At 42.2% G+C, this 23878-nt stretch overlaps 1 pseudogene and 2 gene segments (V, D, J or C); 1 reads left to right on the forward strand and 2 right to left on the reverse strand.

The window, feature by feature from the left end:
• Window positions 1-5860: 5860 nt before the first annotated feature.
• On the reverse strand, window positions 5861-6511 carry LOC130457453 (immunoglobulin kappa variable 3-11-like; annotated as a pseudogene).
• Window positions 6512-10633: 4122 nt separating this feature from the next.
• LOC130456491 (immunoglobulin kappa variable 1-16-like) lies at window positions 10634-11266 on the forward strand. The segment is given in 2 exon segments: window positions 10634-10700; window positions 10956-11266. Coding segments are annotated over 2 exon segments (363 nt in total).
• Window positions 11267-15647: 4381 nt separating this feature from the next.
• Window positions 15648-16271, reverse strand: LOC130457454 (immunoglobulin kappa variable 1D-13-like). The segment is given in 2 exon segments: window positions 15648-15964; window positions 16223-16271. Coding segments are annotated over 2 exon segments (366 nt in total).
• Between the last annotated feature and the right edge of the window lie 7607 nt (window positions 16272-23878).

The following is a 23878-nucleotide window of genomic DNA, read 5'->3' on the forward strand; positions in this document are numbered from 1 at the left end:
CATCTCCCTGTGCCTGAGCTCTGGCTCCCCAGCAGCTCCTTCCCAGGTGCCCCTTTATGGCTGCCCTCCTCAGCTGGCCTCATTTCCTCAGCAGGAGCCATGCACACCAGGAGGATGTGGGCTCAATCTTGTAGACCAAGGAGAGTAGAGGGATGAGTTTTCTGCTCAATGGGCAGGTTTCAGTGACCCCCCAACCCTCTTTGGAGATCAGATCTTTGATCTTTGTTTTCAATAGATGCTTTCTTCTGGAATCCCAAGATGGAATATCTCAGGATAGTCAGAACCTTCCCTTCCCTTATGAAACTGGCAATCCTCCATAATAGATCCTGGCAGCCAATCAGTCATTTGTTCAGTGGCTTCTTTGGACCCTCTGGAGAGTCCAACCAGCATTTCCCCCAGTAACAGCCACCCACCATCTGTGCTTCTCTTTCCCCTCCTCACTGAGTCTCTTAGTGCTATATTCGTCCAGTTGCTGGAGAAGGGGGTGAAGCTTTTGAACTTATTTCAGTTTAAAGGATATTCTCAAGGGGGAGATATTTGATGATATTGAAGTTTTGTCTCTGTTTCTTCTCCTTTGAAAGGAAAGTATAAGAAGCTGAGCTTTGGATGCCTTTGGTGACTCCACTTACTTCTCTGAGTCTTGTGTAAAGGAGGCATTCCTGACTCTCCAAGGAGATGCTGCTGCACTCAGGAAAATGTCTCACTGATCCAGATAATTTAGTCTATCCAAGTGATGTGGGAACCCAGTAACTGAAGCCCACATTCTCTGTGAGAGTCAATGCTAAGTTCCCTTACAAACATAAATGCTCCCAAGAGTCAGCATCTGAGACATGAATGGAAGCAGAATTGACACCTCAGACTCTGAAGGCAGTTGATGGGACAATGAAGAGTGTTGGGTCAATTGGTGCCATGAAGACCTGAAATAAATTCTAATCTCAAAAACTATCTGTATGTCCCTGGGCAAGTCACCTAACCCCAGTTACCTGCCCCTTCCCACTCTTTTGCCTCCCAATCTAAACTGGTCTGAAATTAAAACCAAAGGTAAGGGCTTTGTAAATAATTAATTGATTCATTTATTCATCAACAGGGAACTTTAAATAACCAAATTTTGGCTCTATACTCTAAACTGACTTGTCTTCCTGGTTGATTCTATGATGACAATTTGGAAGTGTCAAGGTATGAAATACCATTCAAAGAGTACAGCCACACGATCCCTTCCAAAGTACCTGGAGTCAAAAATTCCCCATCCAGAATGTGATGTTTAGAAAAGGAAAGTTTCCAACATGGGCCATAATGTTGTCTATTAGTCAGCATCCTTCCCTCCAGAGGCTCAGAGGTTTGGGGTCCTGACTTTATTTTTTGTCCTTTTATTTTTTCTATGGAAGCATATTTATGAGTTTTCAAAAATATCTTTATATAATAGCCCTGGATAGAGCATGACTTGGGCATGCCCAAGGACCATGTCCATTGACTCTTTCACCATAAAGGGACATTCCATTGGCCCTTTCCCTTACGAAAGAAGGATGCTTCCTCAGGAAGGCCAGCACATTGGACTACTCTTCATGTTAGCCCATTCTCAGGGATAGTTTGTTCTGGAAATCAGTTTTTCTAGGTCAGTTCCCTTGGACGTATTAAAGGATCACTCTGCATTTACTTATCTTCTCACTGTTTCAATTTGATCCCATCCATTTTTGTTTTACCTTTTCCAGTTCAGAATCTCCTTAGCAGAGAAAAGAGGAGCAAGAGAAGTTATGGCTGGTTCTGCCTTCTTTCTGTTGCCTGTTATCTTGATGCAGCCCATTGGGCAGGAGCACTCTCTTTTCTCTTATATTCTGTTTCCCGTGGATAGATAAAATAAACAGTGACCAGCCCTTCCGTTTTCTTTCCCTCAGCAGTTATGGTAAGCCTCGACCCTGTGTGAGCTTTAGTGCCTTGACACTAACTAGAGCATCAGGGTACTTTTTTGTATTAATCTCTGCTACCTGTCCTTGCTCCTGTGTGTATATTTACATCTGCTATGAATTGATGAATTTCTGGTGGATCTCCCTCCCCATCACTTTCTGAAGTATGAAAAGCAGAGCACACAAAGATGGCAGAAAGTGTGGGGAAAGTTGGTGTCAGAGGAACTTTATTCCTGAAATGGTTAAGATGGATACACAGGACACTGATTTAGGATTTTGTCAAAGTCAGCAGAAAAACAAGGTGTGATGAGGAGAGGATTGATTAAAAGCAGGATTATAGATAAAGGATAGACAAGAATTACAAACAAAATCTACTAAAAAAAGAGTAAAGGGCATGGGGAGAAAAAACAAACCTCAAGACTCTTATAGGGTACCTGTGGATTGGAGATTGTCTAGAAAAATTGTGACAAATGAATATAATATTATTTCATTTTAAGAAATGGCATGAGATAATTTTAGGGAATTTTGGCTAGTGTGAGACGTTGTAGAATAAAACCAGGAGAACAAACACTTCAAGAAGACCAACCATTTAAAGAAAAATTATAGAACTTTTAAAGAACTTTAAAAGAGTAAGGATTTTGACCAATTAATGCAATATGTCTCCAGTGTACCTCTGATGATGTGTGTTGCCTACTTCCTGGTAGAGAAGTGATGGACACAAAGTTTAGAGTCATACATTTCAGGGCATATCCAAGAAGCAAGTGAACAAATTATATGTGACAATAATGGATATTTTTCCCCATAAGAGTGTTCAACACCCTATTAAAATTTTAGCATAACTTCTTTGCTTATTTTAATTTTTTGAATGTTAATCTTTCTTTTTTACATCACATTACAGAAATTACCCAGCCTATGCTCCTCAGTAAAATCCTTTTTAAAACAAAAAGTCAAAAAGACAAAGGGGGCAGTGTTTGATTTTCTTTTTTCTAAAGCTCCATCCATAATTTCTATAGTATGACTATTTGTTTACTTTGATTTAAACATTTTATATTTTCTTTTTTTCATAAAAATTTACATGCATTGCAACATGTTTTAGATAAACATAACAGAAACTAAAATACAAAAATTAGGAGGAAAATTAAACCAACCCATAAACCAACACAATATAACATAATAGGATTAGGATGATTTAGTTACTAAAGTTCTCTCCCAGGCCATGGCTGGATATTTCCATGATGAAGTATTCAGTTTGATTATAAAGTTTGTATTTTCATTTACTTCATTTCAATCCTATATAACTTGTTTCCCATTGGTGCTTAGAGAAGTCAGTGGAGAGGCACATGGCAGGGAAGAACAAATTGAAACAAAGAATTATTAAGAAGTGGAAGAATAAAGTATATCGTCTAAAATGTAAGCTTTAGACATGGCAAGTAGTAAGAGAATGGGACAAGTGTTGGATAATGCATATTCTTCAGTGTGTCCTAGTGATGTCAAAAAAAGGAAGGAAGGGCTTCATCAATTTGGGAGGAGCCTTTGCAGTGAGCTTAGAGAAGGACCTGAGGAAAGGGGTATCCTGGGATGGAGAGGCAGGATTGAGTTATCTTAAGCTCTGGAAGGACCAGACTCCAATGAGTATTTGACAAAGACTGCAGTGCTACCTTGGAATTTTGCATCAGTGAAACCACAAATAAACTGTCAAACTGAATGAATCCTCAGAGGAGCCATACCCTGAGATGTATGTCTCTGTAGTTGTGTCTATCACTTCTCTGTCAAGAAGTGGGGAATCCTCTTGATCATGGGTCCGTAGTTGTTCTAATCTTGTCCTGCTTAGAACATTTCCAGAATAATCATCTTATCTCTTGGTGCCCATTTTAGAATGAACTTAGGTTGGTGTCTGTTTGGTTGGGGATCTTAAGGTGGCAAAGATAGGAAAAGGACTAGAAGTCAAGAGAAAGGAAGGCTGTTTGAACTTTGTAGGTATTGTGGGCACTATGTGCTGAGTGCCAAGGTTTTTCTGATGTTGAGAGAAAAAGCTGAGAGAGAGAGAGAGAGAGAGAGAGAGAGAGAGAGAGAGAGAGAGGAGAGGGAGGGAGGAGAGGAAGAGGAAAAGAGAGGGGTAGAGAGGGAAGGGAGGGAAAGCGAGAGGGAGAGGGAGAGGGAGAGGTAGAGGGAGGAGAGGAGGGGAGAGGGAGAGAGAGAGGGAGAGAGAGAGAGAGAGAGAGAGAGAGAGAGAGAGAGAGAGAGAGGGGTGGGGTGGGTGGGAACATGCATGGTTTCCATGATCTCTGTTCATTATGACAGAGACAAACTTTTACAATGAGAGAGTTGTTAGGTAATTAATTCTACATCAAAGTATACATATATTGGTGAGACATCTGCCTGTGAAATGCCATAATGTTCTTAGTAGGAAGTTGGTACAAGAGGCCTAAAGCTTTCTCAGGAATAGAACTTAATCATCTCTTAGGGTGTTAGGAAAATGCTTCACAATGATCCCTGAACATTTCTCAGATAAGATACTTGCAGCTTGCAGTAACAGCTCAGCTTTATACATGACCTTTGGTTGAGAGCAGCAGTGCCTTTGAGTGAGAGATTTGGACCTTGCCAGAAATCTCAAGCAAACTTACAAACATGTCTTTTATGGCTGCTTTTCCTTAGTGGACCTAATTTGTCATAGGTTCCTCCAGAAGTAGGGATGGTTAGCTTGGAGAAGGACTATGTATGGAAATATGATGACTACTTTCAAGTATTCAAAAGGCTGTCCAAAGAAAGGAAGTTGATAGCTGAGATCAAAGTCCTCCCCTTTCCTTCAGCATCTGCCCAAGCCTGGGACAGAAACTGCCCCAATAGTAACATCTGGCAGAACTCCAAAATCTTGTTCATATTGCATGACTGACCATCAGCCTGGGAACCAGAAGCCTCCATCCCCAAAACCCTTAGGACCATCCAATAAACTGGACCCAAGTAACCCACTTTGACCAATAGAGGCAAGATTGCCCCCTTCTCCACCCAGGGGGAGACCCCTGGCCATCCACAAGTTTCAGGTTCCCCCTCACTCTCCAGTCACCCTCTCACCTCACTCCACTGACACTTCCATGGCCATTGGCCTCCCATCCTGCTTTGCCCCTTCTGTTCTTCTAATAAAATTCTATTATATTATTTGACTCTCTGTCTCATCTGTCTTGGGTTGGATACCCTATCAGACAGGTCTCATTCAAGTGTGACTCAAGTGTTTTACCTGGTAGTAATCCACAGAAAAATGGCCAATGAGTGGAACCTACACAGAGGCAAACTTTATACTTGAAGCAAGAGCGGACTCCCTGACAATGAGAACTGAGTAAAAGTGTAACTGATGGCCCATGATTGGATATGATAATAATGATGATGATGATTATAATAATAATAATAATAAAGATGTTTCTCATTTCAATAATAACTACTAAGGGCCAGATTGGCTGCTAAGTACTTTATAATTCAGATCTCATTTTATCCTCACAACAACCCTAGGAGGTAGGCATTAATATGATCCCCATTTTTCAGGTGAGAAAATTGAGATAAAGGTTATGTGAGCTGCCCAGCATAACAGAGCTAGGAAGTGTCTGAGGCTGAATTTGAGTCAGGTCAGCTTGTCCCCATTCCTCTCTAACCACTGCACCACCTAACTACCTAGGTAACTGTCCCCTGCACTGTAGGTCTTCATGTAAAGGGCCTAAGAATACTTGTTGAGGATTTGGAAAGGGGAGTCTTGGTCAGGCATGAGTGGGACAAACCCACCATAGGGGTGACATCAAATGATTGAGGAGGCGCCACTCCATGATTATTGGTGGGGAAGAGACCAGACTCAACACCCACACCAGTCCCAGCAACCTCCTGGGAGACCTAGAAACGTCCCTCAGAGGCAGCCTAGACATGCTGCTCCAGCTGTGGGGGGAGGAGGAGCCCCTGGGACAGTGAGGGCTCCCTCAGCAGCTGCCTGGGCAGGTTTTTGTTCAGAGATGGAGCACTGTGAGAGGATAACTAGCGTCTTGTAGGCAGTAATAGTCTGCAACATCCTCTGGTTCCACAGCACTGATGGTAAGAGAGAAATCTGTCCCAGAGCCACTGCCACTGAACCTGGCAGGGACCCCAGAGTGAAGGGTGGAAGCCCCATAAATGAGGAGCCTGGGAGGCTGGCCTGGGGGCTGTTGATACCAGCTCAAGTATTTACCAATGCTCTGAGTGGCCCTGCAGGACAGGGTGACCGTCTCTCCTGGAGACACAGCCAGGGAGGCTGGAGACTGGGTCACCCCAATGGCCCCTCTGGAACCTGCAAGCAGAAGGACAAAGAAAAAGTTACAAACATTCATGTCTCCAAAGCACTAGGATGATTCACTGATATAATATGGTGAGGTAAATCCTCAGGTGCCAACCCTGACTGCCTCCTGACCCATGAGGGCACAGATGGCCCCTCCATCCCTCACAATCACCCACAATCCAATTCTCCCCATAGAGACAGGAGACAAGCAGGGCTTCCCAGGACTCCTCTAACAATTTCCCAGGGCAGTCTCTGATCTTCCTCCCTCACCTGGGATGCAGAGAAGCAGGAGGCAGAACAGCTGAGCCTGAGACCCCATCTCCCTGTGCCTGAGCTCTGGCTCCCCAGCAACTCCCTTTCAGCCCCCCCTTTATAGCTGGCCTCATTTCCTCAGCATGAGCCATGCAAAACAAGAGAGTGAGGAGGGAGGAGTTTGGGGTTGGGTGGCAGGAGTGGGAGGAGAGACAGCTTTCTTTTCAAGGGGCAGGTTTCACTGATGTTCCCCTCTTTGAAGATCAGAACCTCTCTCTATGTTAGGGAAAGCAGCCTCCTTCCAAAACCCAGTGAACCCCATAAATATCCTCTACAAAGGAATCTTTTAAGCATAAAGAAACCAACATGGCATTCAATCACCCATTTATCCAATGGCTTCTTCAGGCCACTTCTGGAGAATTGATCCAGCATTTGCTGCTGTATCACAGGCCCTCCATTCACTCTTCTTCTTACCCTCCTCACAGAGCCACATAGACAGTGCCATGACTTTCCCCCGATTGGGGTCAGTTATGGATGATTCTAGGTGTTCTCTGCAGTTGGCACCAATTACTCAGTCTGAACATGGGTCCCTTTTCTGTCTTCCATGGCCCAGCTGCCATACAGATCTCCTCTACACCCCACAAAGAAGGACATTTGTGTCTACAAACATTTTATTCACAAACCCTGACCTTCGTCTTGCTGGAGTCCTCAGGTTGTTGTCAGCCTCCAGTTGGTGATGCCTTTCTCCTTTCCCACACAGCCCCATCTCTAGCCACTGATCCATCTGGGATGCAGACACACCAACATCACTCCTCCTTTACTGGTGCATAATAATGGGGTTTCTCCATTCTTGTGAAACTTTCCTTTTCTGGGCACGTCTGCCATGCAAGAGGCCTCTCAGGTGCTCTTGGAACCTTCCTCACTTGTACTTTCATCTCCCCTCAGCCCACTAAGCCTCATCCTGGCATTCCCACTGGTGTTCTTTCTCCCTGCTGTCTAGGAAGTGTCTCTTTGCTCCACTTCATGTCTGCTTTCAAAGAAAAGTCATGTCGAAGTCTATGGTATTGCGACTAATTTCATCATTCTAATTGTGAAATCTTACTGATTTTGGTTTTGCATCACATTCACTCCCAAATATCTCTCAGGCCCCTCTTTTACTCAGTGAGATCTCCTTCATAGTAAAGAAGAGGTGGAAAAACGCCAATCAGTAAACCAAGTGCTTCTGAGAGCAAATGTAATATAATAATATAAGAATAAGGAGGTCAATTTTCCCGACTCCTCTCCTGTGGGAAGCTCAGTCAGGATGATGCTCTGACACACAGTTTTATTTTCATTTGAGAGCTCATGACAATGATAAAGCTGTAACATACATAAAACTGTCTCCAGTGAAGTCAAAGGGAGGGTCAAGTAGAATTCTTTGAACAGACACATGATGGGGAGGAGAATGCTGCCTCCTTCACTCATCACAATTCAGGAATTGGGCAGAAGTGTTGGAATAAAGTGCATCACCAAGGAAGTAAACGACCAAAAATGTGACTTGGCACACTTTGACCAGGGCAGAGGATAACTGCTGGGTGACCCCTATTCCATGGTGTCTTTGTCCGGTGGAGAGAAAGTGGAGAAGGGTCCCTTTCCTTCTGGAAGAACCATTGTGGTGAACTTGGAGAAGGGAAGGACAAAGGGGCATCAGAGGGTGGACAGGTCTGGCTGTTATCTGCTTTGTTGGAGGGAACAGATTTCATGAAGTGTCTGACCGTGTGCAGGACAGGGGCAATGCCTCTGGGGTATTCTACCTCAGTGCCAACATTCATGGTGGTCTCTACCTGGGTTAGAGCATGCTGGGATAGTATTTCCTCTTCAAGGGGCTCCATGTTCAGTTGGACAAAGAGCCTGATGTGCAGACAGAGGGAGGAAGCCAGAACAATGAAATGAGTCAAGATCTTTGATGGCTGCTTCATGAAACCAGGGATGCTAGGCAGAGAGAATGGCCAAAACCAGGAGAAACAATAGGACCCTTTGGGCAATCAAAGGACCATCACAGGGAGGGAGAATTGGTCTCGTTTTGTACATACTCAGATAGAAAGATAAGCAATTGGTAGAGATCACAGAGAGTAAGACTGAAATTCTGGGAGGACCAGCTCACTGACAGTGAGAATTCTTTAAAAGTTGAAATGGTTCCCTGTAACTGGAGGTTTTTGCTTATACTGAAGATCTTCAGATACACTCATCACTTGGTCTCTCAGTTTCCTGATCATTAAAATGGGGATAATAATAGCGCCTCCTTGTCTGGTTATTGTAAGGATCAAATGAGACCCTGTTTATAAAGAACTTGGGACAGTGCCTGGGACAATAGTAGGCATTTAACAAATTCTAATCATTAGATTTGCTGTCATTCTTACAAAGTTGTGAGATTATTTAATGCCAGCTTGGTAGATGCTATCTGGGGACAAGAATGGCTTAAGCCAGTTTGCTACCTGTGGGGCTTCTCCATCCACTAGATTTTGTCATTGACTGCCCCGTTCTTGGGTGACGTAATCAGATCAAAAGAGGATTCTTGTTGTTGCCCCACTATCTGTCTCAGGCCTGCAGACCTCTTGAGGCAACCAAGAGAAGCTGCCTCTGTCCCATCAGGGAGGAAAGGAGAAGTAGATGAGCTAATAATGGCTCCTGAAGCAATGCCTGGACAGCTTTTTATTCTGAGCTGGAACACTGTGAGAGACCACCAATCTACCTGCAGCCAGACATTGGACCATGGTGGAGTATTAGAAATGCGGACTGATAAAGAGAAGCTCTAATAGCCCAAGTGGAGCCCTGGCATGGTCAGGATCCCAAATCTCTGAGCCTGTGGAGGGGTCTCTGGAGGGAGGGCTGCTGACTGATGGGTAACATTATGGCCCAGGTGGGGAAATTGCTTTTTTATCATACATCACATTCAGGATTGCAAATATTTTGACTCTAGATGTTTTGGAATGTGGCTAGATGTGGCTTCTGTCTTTGGATGGGATTTCATACCCTGATGTTTCCAAATTATCTCCATAGAATCAACCAGGAAGAAAAATCAGTTTTCCTCAGAGTATAGAGGTTCTCCCAAATCTTGGTGCCTTAAAGGGTCTTTTGATGAGTAAATGAATCAATTAATTTTTTACAAAGTCCTTACCTTCTGTCTTAAAATTGATACCAGTTTAGATTCTGAGGCAAACAAGCAGGAAGGGGTAGGCAAATGGAGTTAGGTGACATCCCCAGGGACAAACAGCTAGTTTTGAGGTTGGAATTGATTTCAGGTCTTCTTGGTACCTGACCCAACACTCTTTTCACTGCTCCATCAGCTGCCTCCAGAGTCTGAGTTGTGAATTCTGCTTCCATTCCTTTCTCAGATGCTGACTCTTGGGAGCATTTATGTTTGCAAGGGACCTTGGGATTAACTCTCACACAGAAAGTGGGCTTCAGTTACTGGGTTCCCACATCTCTTGGATAGACTAAATAATCTGGATGAATGAGACATTTTCCTGAGTGTATCAGGGTCTCTGTGGAGTCAGGAATGCTGTCTTTACACAAGACTCAGAGGAGTAAGTGGAGTCACCAAAGGCACCCAAAGCTCAGCTTCTTATACTTTCCTTTCAAAGGAGAAAGAAGAGAAACAGAGACAAAACTTCAATATCATCAAATATCTTCCCCTTGAGGATATCCTTTAAACCTCAATAAATTCAAAAGCTTCACCCCCTTCTCCAGCAACTGGATGAATATAGCGCTAAGAGACTCGGTGTTGAGGGGAAAGAGAAGCACAGATGGTGGGTGGCTGTTACTGGGGGAAATGCTGGTTGGACTCTCCAGAGGGGCCAAAGAAGGCACTGAACAAATGACTGATTGGCTGCCAGGCGGAGTTCTTGGTTCAGAGATTCCATTCTTAGGAAAGGGAAGGTTCTGAGTATCCTGGGATAGTCCATCTCAGGGTTCCACAAGGAGGCTGCTTTTCCTAACTTACATCAAAGATCTGATCTCCAAAGAGCAGAGGGTCACTGTAACCTGTCCATTGAGCAGAAACCTGTCTCTGCTTCCACTCCTGCCCCCAAACCCCAAACTCCCGACTCTACGCCCTCTCGTTTTGCATGGCTTCTGCTGAGGAAATGAGGCCAGCTGAGGAGGGCAGCTATAAAGGGGCAGCTGGGAGGGAGCTGCTGGGGAGCCAGAGCTCAGGCACAGGGAGATGATGGGGTCTCAGGCTCAGCTGTTCTGCCTCCTGCTTCTCTGCATCCCAGGTGAGGGAGGAAGATCAGGGACTGCCCTGGGAAGTTGTTAGAGGAGTCCTGGGAAGCCCTGATTGTCTCTTGTCCCTCTGGGAAGAATTGGATTGTGGGTGATTGTGAGGGTCGGAGGGTCCTGTGCCCTCATGGATTAGGAGACTGTCCGTGTTGGCACCTGAGGATTTACCTCACCACATTATATCAGTGAATCATCCTAGTGCTTTGGAGACATGAATGTTTGTAACTTTTTCTTTGTCCTTCTGCTTGCAGGTTCCAGGGGAGCCATTGAGGTGACCCAGTCACCATCCTCCCTGGCTGTGTCTCCAGGAGAGAGGGTCACCCTGTCCTGCAGGGCCAGTCAGAGCATTAACAACCATATATTCTGGTTCCAAAAGTACCCAGGCCAGGCTCCTGGGGTCCTTATTAGGTATGCTTCCACCCTGCACTCTGGGGTCCCTGCCCGGTTCAGTGGCAGTGGCTCTGGGACAGATTTCTCTCTTACCATCAGTGCTGTGGAACCAGAGGATGTCGCAGACTATTACTGCCTACAAGTCAATAGCTGGCCTCTCACAGTGCTCTAGCCCTTAACAAAAACCTGCCCAGGCAGCTGCTGAGGGAGCCCCCACTGTCCCAGGGGCTCCTCCTTCCCCCACAGCTGCGACAGGGGCACCCTATCTGGGCCGCCTCTGAGGGAGGTTTCTGGGTCTCCCAGGAGGCTGCTGAGCCTGGTCTCTTCCACACCCACAATCATGGAGTGGCGCCTCCTCACTCATTGGATGTCACCTCAAAGGTGGGTTTGTCTCACTCATGCCTGACCAAGTCTCCCCTTTCCAAATCCTCAACAAGTGTTCTTAGACCCTTTACTTGAAGACCTTCAGTGCAAGGGCAGAGCTACTTAGGGGGCCAGGTGATCCTGTGGTTAGAACCAGAAATAGAGGCAAGTAGACCTGACTTCAGATCCATTCTCAGACCCTTCCTAGCTTTGTTAGGGGTCAAGTTATTTAACCTTTATCTCAATTTTCTCAGATGAAGAATGGGGATCATAATAGCACCTACCTCCTAGGGTGATTATGTGCATTAAGTGACTCTCATTTTTAAAGTAATGGAAGCTCTCTGTCTCTATTTACACAAATCTGTGCTTTACATTGACATCTTATACATATCTCAAAGAGAATATTTCCAGACTTACTCTGAAATGCAAAAATGTACTTTACATGAGAACAGCTTGGTTTAAAAATAAGTATACGAGGAATCATCCTCATATATTTTCTTCACTATCCTCATTTTCTTTACTTCTTTCTTAAATTCCTTCTGTTTGCTTTGGTGAATTGAAAAAATATCATAATTGCCCTCTTTTTTATATCACTGTTACTAACCACACTTACTCCTGTTATCCCCCATTTTAAAATTGAGAAAAAGAAAGGGGGTGTGGGGAAATGAGCCCCATAACAAATATATTCCAACAAAATGAATCCATTCAGTGGCTCAGTGGAACTATTTTTGTACAAGTATGTTCTTTCCCCTTTTTATAATCTCTTTGGGATATAGACACAGGAGTGGTATTACAGGAAGAGAGGGTAGGCACAATTTGATAGCCCTTTGGGCATAATTCCAAATTGCCCTCCAGAATAGTTGGATCAGTTCACAACTCCACCAGCAATGCATTAGTGCCCTAATTTTACCACATCCACTCCAACACTGGTCAGTTTCCTTCACTGTCCTATTGGTCAATCTGATAAGCATGAGGTAGTACCTTACTGTTGTTTTAATTTGTATTTCTTTAATCAAGAGTGGTTTAGAATATTTTTCAAATGATTATTGATAGCTTTGCTATCATGAGACTGCTTTAGGAATAGATGAAAAGGAAAAGGAAAACAAGGAGGGATAGGGACAGGGAACTGGGGCATCCATAGCTGCAAGCAAAACTTTCTAATTCCAAAAGAGAAATTAAAGTAGATGAGAAAAATGTATTGAAGAGAATTCTAATCTCTTTTAGGATACTTCATATTGACAAAAACAATTGTAGAATGGCTGGAAAACTGTAATAAATGAACTTAAGAGTATTACAGTGTAAGAAATGAAATGAGATAGTTTTGGGGAATTCAGGATAGCCTGAACCAAAGCAGAGTGCAATTAGTAAAAGCAAGAGAACAAATCATTCAAGAAGAATAACAATTTAAAGGAAAACAACTGTGAAAGATTAAGAATTCTGACCAATACATATCTCCGGAGGACCCAAGATGAAATGTGCTACCCAAATTCTGACAGAGAAGAGATGGGCAGAAAGGACAGAGACATAACTTTTAGGGCACAGAGACTATATGAATACATTTAATTTAACTATGTTAATTTGTTACAAATTTCTTTTCTTCCCTTCTCTTTCTTTCTCTCAATTTTACTTGGTGGCAAATGTGTGGAGAAGGGAAGTTGTAAGTGAGGTTAGCAACAGTGATGAAATAGAAGAAGGCAATTATAACACTTTAAAAGACATGAAATAGGAAAGAAGGAATTTCAGTATGGAGAATAGAAAATGGTGGTTGAGAAAATTAAGTGTATGATTTATTGCGTAGTAATTTTTAAATTCAAGTGTATGAAATGGAGCTTGACAGTTTTGCGTAGAATAAATTTTTTGCTTTCTTCTGATACATATGGAAATATTCTTTTTTTAGGGTTAGGTTTTGATTTTTATTTAAAATACATCCTTATCTGATCTTTTTTTAAAAAAAGCATACCCCTGTGTATATGGAGTCAGAAGTCCTTTATTAATTTGAAAACTTGCTTTGCAAAGAGGCTTACTCAGGTGGTGATAGAATTATGAACACTTGAACCTTTAAATCACATTTCTCTTCCAAACTTCTTGTAGCTATATATTGCAATTTCCATTTACTTCTTCTTTCCCTGTCATTTAGGCAGTGTCTGTGTGAGTGTGCTATGAGAAGAGATCATTCTTTAAAAAATAATATACAATCACCTATCAATTCTGTAATATAACAGCTTTGCTTATTTTCATTTTTTCATTGCTTCTTTTAATCTTTAGAATGCTTTGCATTTCCTCTTTCCACTAATTTACAAAAAAATTCTGAGCCTGAACTTCTTTCAGTAAGACCTATCTTATAACAAAGGTAACAAAGGAATTAATGTTTTGGTTTTCATTTTTCTTTTTTTTTTTATGAAAAGTAGAACAATTCATATGCTCTATATTTTGTCTACTTTGTTTATTTTGATTTTTAAATCTTTCCTTTTTATATTAATTTCCAAACATTTCCCAGCTTGTTCTTCAACTTACTGAAGTATAACAAATAAACTAAAAAAAAGTGGAGGCATTGAGAATTCATTTAAATCAACAAATAAATCAGCACAATATGATATAAGTCATTGGAGGGGGGCAGAGGAAGAGTCCCATTTCTCAGTTCCTTTCCAAGGTCAAGTTTGAGTACTGCAGTAATGATGCACTCAGTTTTGTTTACAAAGCTTGTATTTTCATTTTGCGGTCTGATATATCTTGTTTTCCTCGTGGTGTTTAGAGAAGTCAATGGAGAGGCACATGGCAGGGAAGAAGAAATGGAAAGAGGGAATTAGGAAGAAGGTGGTAGAATAAAGTGTATCATTCACAGTGTTAGCTCCAAACACATGGCAAGTGGCAGGAGAATGGGACAGCTGTTGGGTGGTCCATGTGCTCCACTGTGTCCTAGTGCTGTGCAGAATATTGAGGAAGGGCTCCATCAGTCTGGGAGGAACTTAGAGAAGGGCAGGACAAAAGGGGCACCCTGGGATGGGGAGGCAGGACTGAGTTATCATCTACATCCCAGGAAGGACCAGACTCCAGTTAGGGTTTAACAAGGACTGAGAGCCTTACTTGGTTTTCTGTATTAGTAAAACCATGAATAAACTGTCAAACAGAATGAATCCTCAGGGGAGCCATACACTGAGATACAGGTCTCTGTACTTGTGTCTTTCACTTCTCTCTCAAGACGTGGGGAACACGCTTCTTCATAGGTCCATCCGTGTTCATGTTTTGCCCTGCTTAGAGCATCTCTGCAATAATGCTCTCATTTCCGGATGCCTGACAGTTAACTGGACTTCTTAGACAGATTTGTGTCGAGAAAGAGCAAGGCAGCCAGGATAGAGAAAGGACCAGAGGCCAAGAGAAAGGAAGGCTGAAGGAAACAAGGATGCTTAACTAGAAGAAGGAACAACAAAGGGCTGCCAAAAGGAAGAGGGGCACACCTTGTTCTTTGTGGTGCCAAACTACAGAAATGTGGCCAAGGTGTGGGAGGGACAGAGAGGAAACTTCACATTTCAAGCACGAAGAGCCCCCTGACAATGAGAATGGGGTGAAGTATAATTGATGGCCCATGACTGAAGGTAATAATACTAATAATAGATTCAGCTCATGTCTGTAGTGCTTATTAGGTGCCAGGCTGGCTGCTAAGCACTTCATTACTCAGATCTCCCTCTATCCTCATAACAACCCTAAGAGTTAGTTGATGGTATGATCCCCTTTTTGAGATGAGCAAACTGAAATGAAGGTTAAGTGAGTTGCCCAGCATAACAGAGATAGGAAGTTTCTGAGGTTGGATTTGAGTTAGGTCAACTTGTCTCCATGCATGGCTCTAACCACTGCACCACCTGACTGCCTAGGTAACTCTGTCCCCTGCACTGTAGGTCTTTATGTAAAGGGCCTAAGAATACTTGTTGAGGATTTGGAAAGGGGAGACTTGGGCAGGCATGAGTGAGACAAACCCACCTTTGGGGTGACGTCCAATGATTGAGGAGGCGCCACTCCATGATTGCTGGTGGGGAAGAGACCAGGCTCAGAACCCACACCAGTCCCAGCAGACTCCTGTGAGACCTACAAACCTCCCTCTGAGGCAGCCCAGACAAGCTGCCCCAGCTGTGGGGGAAGTAGGAGCCCCTGGGACAGTGGGGGCTCCCTCAGCAGCTGCCTGGGCAGGTTTTTGTTCAGAGCTGAATCACTGTGAGAGGCCAGCTATTGACTTGTAGGCAGTAATAGTCTGCGATGTCCTCTGGTTCCACAGCACTGATGGTAAGAGAGAAATCTGTCCCAGAGCCACTGCCAGTGAACCGGGCAGGGACCCCAGAGTGTAGGTTGGAGGCCCAGTAAATGAGGAGCCTGGGAGGCTGGCCAGGGGGCTGTTGGAACCAGTTTAAGTTGCTACCAATATTCTGACTGGCCCTGCAGGACAGGGTGACCCTCTCTCCTAGAGACACAGCCAGGGAGGATGGAGACTGGGTCACTCCAATGGCCCCTCTGGAACCTGCAAGCAGAAGGACAAAGGAAAAGTTACAAACATTCGTGTCTCCAAAATACTAGGATGAATCACTGATAAAATGTGGTGAGGGAGATCCTCAGATGCCAACCCTGACTGCCTCCTGACCCATGAGGGCACAGATGGCCCCTCCATCCCTCACAATCACCCACAACCAAACTCTCCCCAGAGGGACAGGAGACAAGCAGGGCTTCATAGGAATCCTATACCAATTGCTCAGGGCAGTCTCTGATCTTCCTCCCTCACCTGGGATCCAGAGAAGCAGGAGGCAGAACAGCTGAGCCTGAGACCCCATCATCTCCCTGTGCCTGAGCTCTGGCTCCCCAGCAGCTCCCTCCCAGCTGCCCCTTTATAGCTGCCCTCCCCAGCTGGCCTCATTTCCTCAGCAGGAGTCATGCAAACCAGGAGGATGTGGGCTCAATCTTGTAGACCAAGGAGAGGAGTGGGAGGAGTTTTCTGTTTAATGGGCAGGTTTCAGTGACCCCAAACCCTCTTTGGAGATCAGATCTTTGATCTTCCTTATCAACAGAAGCTTTCTTCTGGAACCCAGTGATAGAATATCCCAGGATAGTTAAACCCTTCCCCTTCGTTATGAATCTGCTACCAGCTAGAATAGAATCTCATAACCAAGAAGATGTCAACCTGGTATTCAGTCACTCATTTATCGAATGACTTCTTTGGCCCTATCTGGAGAGTTCATCCAGTGTTTGCTCCTGTCCCTCCAGTCCACCATAGGGCCATCTCTTTCCCCTCCACAATGTATGTATTGGGAAGTGCTGTAATTGTCTAGTCACTAGAGAAGAATGTGGTGTTTTCGACCTTATTGCAGTTTAAAGGATATTCTCAAGGGGGAGATATTTGATGATATTGATGTTTTGTCTCTGTTTCTCCTCTTTCTCCTTTGAAAGTATAAGAGCTGAGCTTTGGGTGCCTTTGGTGACTCCACTTACTCCTCTGAGTCTTGTGTAAAGGAGGCATTCGTGACTCTCCACAGAGACCCGGATACACTCAGGAAAATGTCTCACTGATCCAGATAATTTAGTCTATCCAAGTGATGTAGGAACCCAATAAATAAGGCTCACTTTCTATGTGAGAGTCAATTACAATTTCCCATACAAATATTCAGGCTCCCAAGGTGAGATATGAATGGAAGCAGAATTCTCACCCCAGATTCTGGAGGCAGTTGGTGGGGCAGTGAAAAGAGTGTTGGGTCAGGTGCCAAGAAGACCTGAAATCAATTCTTATCTCAGAAACTAGCTGTATGTCCCTGGACAAGTCACTTAACTCCCATCGCCTACCCCTTTCCAATCCTTTGCCCCTGAATCTAAGCTAGTGTCTGTTTTAAGACAGAAGGTAAGGACTTTGTAAAAAAAAATTAATTCATTTATTCATCAAAAGGGAACTTTAAGCAGCCAAATTTTGGATGGACCTCTATACTGATTTTTCTTCCTTGTTATTTCTATGCAGATATTTGGAAAACTTTAAGGTAAGAAATCTGGTCCAAATTTTGTCTAGTGTCCTGTTCAAAGACGGTGCAGTAAAACATGGAAGAGTTTAAAGAATGACACTTAGTGCCAGCAGGCTTGTCTTTATTCCGTCAAGCTTGTTCTCCAACAGGCTTCAGGCTTCTGCTTTAAGCTTCTTACTCTGCTGAGCCAGAAGTAGTTCCTCGATTATTTCTTACTCTGGGAGCCAGGCTAGCTCATTACTGGAATCAGACAGTGAACAGGAATAATTGTGACTAGAGCCTGGCATCTGGAGCCAGGGAGGGAATTTCTTCCTGCCCTCCATATCTTCATCAAGGTTATGCTGTTCTTTTCTCTGCAACTGTGCCCACTTTATGATGACTTACAAGAATGTCTGCAGAAGAGGGTAAGTGTTTGGGGGGATTTAACCCCTTGGTCCCCAACAAATATATTTATATCTGTGGTGAGCTGATGAATTTCCAGTGGATCTAACTCTCCATTGCTTTCTGAATTACAAAAAGCAGAGCTAACAAAGATGGCAGAAAGAGCGGGGAAAGTTGGCATCAGAGGAACTTCACTCTTGAAATGGACACAAAAGAGGCTGATTCAGGATTTTGTCACACTCAGCAGAAAAACAAGGCACGAAAAGGAGAGGATCAGTTAAGAGCAGGATTATAGCTACTGGGTGGACAAGAATGGAAGGAAAAATCTACTAATTACAACAGAGAGATTAAAAGGCATGGAGAGAGAAAAAAGAAAAAAACCTAAGACTCTTTATAGGGTACTTTAGATTGGATAATGGTTGGAAAAATTTGTGATAAATGAATATAATATTATTTTATTGTAAGGAATGACACAAGATAATTTTAGGGAACTTCTGACTCATGTGAGCCAATGCTCACAGTAAAACAAACCCTTCAATAAGAACAACAATTTAAAGAAAAATATCTTTAAAAATTTAAGAATTCTGACCAATCAATGCAACATAACTCCAGAGGACTTCTGTTGAAGTGTGACTTACTTCCTTGCAGAGAAGTTATGTACACAAAGCTTAGAGTCATTCATTTAATGTCATAGCCAAGAGCAAATTTAAACAGTGGGTATGACAAGAAGTGCGTTTCTTTTTTCCCCCAAAAGAGTTTACAACTTCCTATTAATTTTTTAACATAAATTCTTTGCTCATTTTAATTTTTTGAATGCTTGTCTTTCCTTTTTATATCAAATTTCAAAAGTTAGCTAGTCTATGCTCCTCAGTAAAATTCCTTTTAAAACAAAAAGTCAAAAAGGCAAAGAGGTCAGTGTTTTGGTTTTCTTTTTTCTAAATGGAGATAGTTCCATCCATAAGTTCTATATTATGACTGTTTGTTTACTTTGATTTATAAAATTTTATGTCTTTTCTTTTCATAAAAATTTACATACATTACAACATGTTTTTGATAAACATAAGAGAAACTAAAATTCAAAAATTAGGAGGAAGACAGTTGAATTAAACCAACCCACAATCCAACATAATATAAAATAAAGGAATTAGGAAGATTCAGTTTCTGAAGTCCTCTCTCAGGCCAAGCTTGGATGTTTCAGTGAAGAAGTATTCAGTTTGGTTATAAAGTTTGTATTTTAACTGATATCATTGCAATTCTATATGACTTGTTTTCCCTTTTCTGCTTAGAGAAGTCAATGAAGAGGCATATGGCAGGGAAGAACAAATCAAAACAAGGAGTTATTAAGAAGAAGCACAATTAAGTATATCATCCAAAATGTAAACTTCAGACATGACGAGTGGGAAAAGTGTTGGATGATTCATATGCTCCACTGTGCTCTAATGATATAAAAAAAGAGAGGAAGGTCTAAGGATGATACTAGAAAATAAGTATAGTTTTATTAGTTTAGGAATAAAAAGTAGAGTGCTGGCTTGAGAATGAATTGGAGTTTGAGGCAGAGCTGAGAGAGCATATTAATTTCAAATGTTGACAGTTATAAATGCTTTTCTGTGTCAATTACTCTCTCTGGCAGTTGACAGAGACACACTCTTAGAGACACTCTCCCAGGGCTGGAGGAGGTAACATCTTTGCCTATCTATCTCTCTGTCTGAGGGAAAGATCTGAAGGAGCTTAGTGTTTTCTTTTCCAACTTGGGAAACACTATTGACTATTGCTTTTATAAATAGATTAATTTAACTCTGAGAAAACCAAAGAAAACCTCTTCTTTGGTTTGGACTCTGAGTCTGTTAAGGCTCAGAGTCCTAATGTGATTCTTGTTGAGACTCAACCACCTAGCCTTTGTTATTTTATAATTTGAAGGAGAAGTTAAGAATTTTAAGGATAATAGTGGTAGTTTTTATTTAGATAGTATAAATTTGGGTTAATCAGATCAGGGAGAATTAGTGTAGCCAGAGAAACAGAGGAAAAGAGATTCCTTGCAGAACCAGGGAGTTTATTTGGGTGGATTTGGAATCCCTTAGAATTAGAAATCCTTTTTATCTGTATACATTTCAATAAATATTTTATTTTTATAACTCACCATTTATTATTTTTACAGTTTGGTGAGCAACATAGGACAAAGGACCTAATAAACTGATTTAAGGGTCTAACTGTCAATTTAGGTAGTTGGAGATGTTCTCTCAGGATGTGGTCTGTGAAAACAGCTAGAGTTAAGGGTTTCACACTGAGCTGTGGTAACAGTGAGCTGACCTCTGGTGGTAGTAGTCTCTTGGTAACCGAGGATGACGATTGTCTTTGTGTGTTTTTGTGCACAAAGACACTTGTGCATGAAGATTTAAGTGGAAAAGTCGATGCACAGAGACAGTCCCACTCTCTCGGCATTGGAAGCTGGTGGCACGAAAAGTCGTTAAACCTGGAGACTTCCTCAGCTGCATTGGATGACCGTTTTGTCTTTTGTGCTCCAACACGCCCTAAGCACTCCACAGTGCTTTGCTGCATCGCCATCTTAGCCGTTGAACCTTCTTGTTGGTTTCTTCTGCCTGTTCCGCCGAAGCAGTCTTCACATGCTGGGTGAGCAAAGCCCTAGTTCACCAGGGGTTGACGATGACCCGATGGCTACCCTCACAAGGTTTAGCCGGCCTGTCGAAGCCGTTGCCCGGGGTGTGGCCGCTGCCGCATGCTAGCAGCTACTAGGAGCCACAAGTGAGAGCTGGGTGTCAGGTGAGGGTCAGAGCCTGGAGAGCTGCTCTAGAAGGGCACGACAAGCCCTCCATACCAGAGATACTACTTTTCCCTGAGCACCCCATACACCCCTAGGTGGCTACAAAACCCATCTCCAAATCAACTTGGATACAAAGACTCTGTACTCTCAGAAAACCCGGTGAATTAGCTACATAAAATCACAAAAAAAAATTTTCTTGTCAGATATGACTTCTCTCATTTTCACTATTGTACCAGAATATATACAAAAGGTACTTGCCTATGACTTTCTAATGCCATTCCTCTTATTGACACTCCCACAACTCATCTCTCATGTCCCTGTGCTACTATTGTTTATCATTTGATTTTACATGATGATCAAATCTTTGGCAGTGGTGTTTAAACATTTAAAATCAAGCATCAAGCAAGCTACTGCAAAGAGTGATCTAATGTTAAAAGTGACCTATTTAGAGAGTGAGCTAGATAAAATGCAAACTCAATATGAGGAATCACTCAAGGCTAAGGGGACAATGACAGAAACTGAAGAACATGAAGCAACTAAATTAAAGGGTACAACTAAATCAGATAAACCAACTAAATTAGAAATGGAAACTGAAGCATTAGAAAGCAAACCAGCTCATATGTTCCCTTTAAGGGAGGTATCCATAGTGTCCTCAGAGCATAGTATAGTGAATCTCATGTGCCACAAAAAGTTTACACAAGCCAATAAAGACAGTTTTAAGAAAAATACTCTAACATATGAAGAAGAACCGATGGGAATTGTAAAGCAGTTCAAGCACTTAGTTAAGCTTTACAATCCTTCTTATTTGGACTTTGACATCCTTATGGATGAATTGTTAACAAAAAGGGAGAAAGAGCAGATCATACAGGACACTAATAATAACCTCCAAATTGCCAATTGGCCAACTGAGGATTCTGGTTGGGAAGTTAACTCTTTTGCAAGGTACAGAGGCTTAACTACAGCCAGAGAGGCAATAATTGAAACTATGAGGCAAAATTCCAGACACCCAGGAACCTGGTCTAAATTTGAAAGCCTAAAGCAGGAAGTGGGAGAGACTCCCTCCACTTTCCTTGATAGAATTATTGACTGTGCAGAAAAATGGATTGGATTGGATAATTTAACAGATGAAAATGTGAATCTTATTCACAGGCAGTTTGTGAAAAAAATGTATGCCCTGTGTTCTGAAATTATTATTGGAGTAACTGTCCAAATTGGTTTGATGTGGGTATTGACAAAATTCAGAGAATTGCTAATTATGTTTTCCAAGATGAGAAAGATAGGTAATCAGAAGAGAAAAATGATATAATTTATAATTTAACCAAAGAAATAAGAGAGCTTAAACAAAAACTGAAATCTAATGAAGTGCAGGAAAAATCAGTAGCTGCACTAAGAACTTTTAGACAACCCAGAAATAATTACAACTTTAGATAATAAAGACAAACTCCAAGATGTTTTCTTTGTAACAGACCTGGTCATCTCATGAGAGAGAGCAGATTTAGGAGACAATTCTTTGGACAAAGCTTCAGGGGAAACTGAGGCAATAGATTTAATTGCTTTAATGGATTCAGGCAAAATGGATATAGAAATTATGGGTTTTACAATGGATTTAATAATACATTCCAATATGGGAGACCAAACTACCCAAATTATTTTGATACTGGATGCTACTATGATTCACAGTAAGCTGCAGAACTGAATACCATGCAAGAATATATCAAAGCAGGTGCTCATCCAAAATATTCCCAGGTAGCTGGAGGGAATCCCCCAAAACTCGATATGCAAAAAGGTGCAACTTCATTATGAAGGTGTGCCAAAGCCCGTGTAGTTAAAATTTTAGTATATGGAGAAAACAATGAAATAATACTAATGAAAATGACAAAGAGATTTTAAAAACATGGGAAATTAGTACAAGAGAAATCAATGAAGAATTAGAAAATGAGGAACAGGAGCAAGTGTTGAGTTTTCCTGATCCTAGTATGTTCGCTCCTGTAGTCCATTCTCCAGAAAATAGCACAGAACCCCATGAAACTCAAAAAATAGGAACATAAATTTATGATTATCTCATAGACACAGGTGCTGCCAAATCTGTGTTGCAGAAATCCAATTACAAGTGCAAAGCAGTGGGTTAAATGGAAGTTGTGGGTGTGACAGGTGTCTGTCAGATTATGCACTCCAGAATTCCATGTGAACCAAAACCATCTCCAGGAACTGCTGCAGAGTGAAAGGAGCAGAACCAGGAGAACATTGTACATAGAGTCTGATACTCAGCGTACAATTGAATGTAATGGACTTCTTTTGTAGTAGCAATGCAATGATCCAGAACAATTCAGAGGGATTATGAGAAAGAACATTCAGAGGAAAAATTGTGGGATCAAAAACACAGAAGAAAGTCAACTGCCTGATCACATGCGTTGATGGGGATATGATTGGGGATACGGACTCTAAATGATCACCCTAGTGCAAACATAACAATAAGGAAATAGGTTTTGATCAAGGATACATGTAAAACCCAGGGGAATTGAGCACTGGCTATGGGAGGGATGGGGGGAGGGGAGGGAAAGAGCATGACTTGTAACCAAGGAAAAATATTCTAAACGACTAAATAAAACTAAAAAAAGATTATGCCCTCCATTTGATAAAACCTGGGGATTAAGTTTACATAAAATCTTTAATAGAACTAGAGCAAAACAATCATTATGGGTAGGACATTTCCATGTTATTTTGACAACACTGTCAGCTATTGATGTATTAGAGAAAGAATTGTGGCTGCATTGCTGACATGTGAAAAAAGCAACAGCAGAAGAAAAGATTACATCGGACAACACGACTGCAGTCAAAAAGATATCAGAAGAACTTATTCAAGAAGAAGAATGAAATGGAGACAGAGATCAAGATCAAAACAAAGGAGAAGACAACAGAAGAAACAGATGACAGCAGAAAGGACAATTGAACTGTAACAAAGACATTGCAGAAAAAATCAACACAGAGAAGAGGAACACAGACTGATTATGGACATGTTCATAGTGTTGGATGATACATATGCACCAATGTGCCCTAATGATATAAAAAAAAAGGGAAGAAGGGCTCCATCAGTTTGGGTGGTGCTTTTGCTGTGAGCTTAGAGAAAAATGGGAGAAAAGAAGTATCCTGGGATGGAGAGGCCTGACTGAATTGTCACCTACAGCTCAGGATGGACCAGATTCCAATGAGTAATTGACAAAGGCTACAGAGCTTTCTTGGTATTTTGCATCAGTGAAACCACACATAAAAGCAG

This window comes from Monodelphis domestica, chromosome 1, assembly GCF_027887165.1.
Source record: "Monodelphis domestica isolate mMonDom1 chromosome 1, mMonDom1.pri, whole genome shotgun sequence".
Lineage (NCBI taxonomy): Eukaryota > Metazoa > Chordata > Mammalia > Didelphimorphia > Didelphidae > Monodelphis > Monodelphis domestica.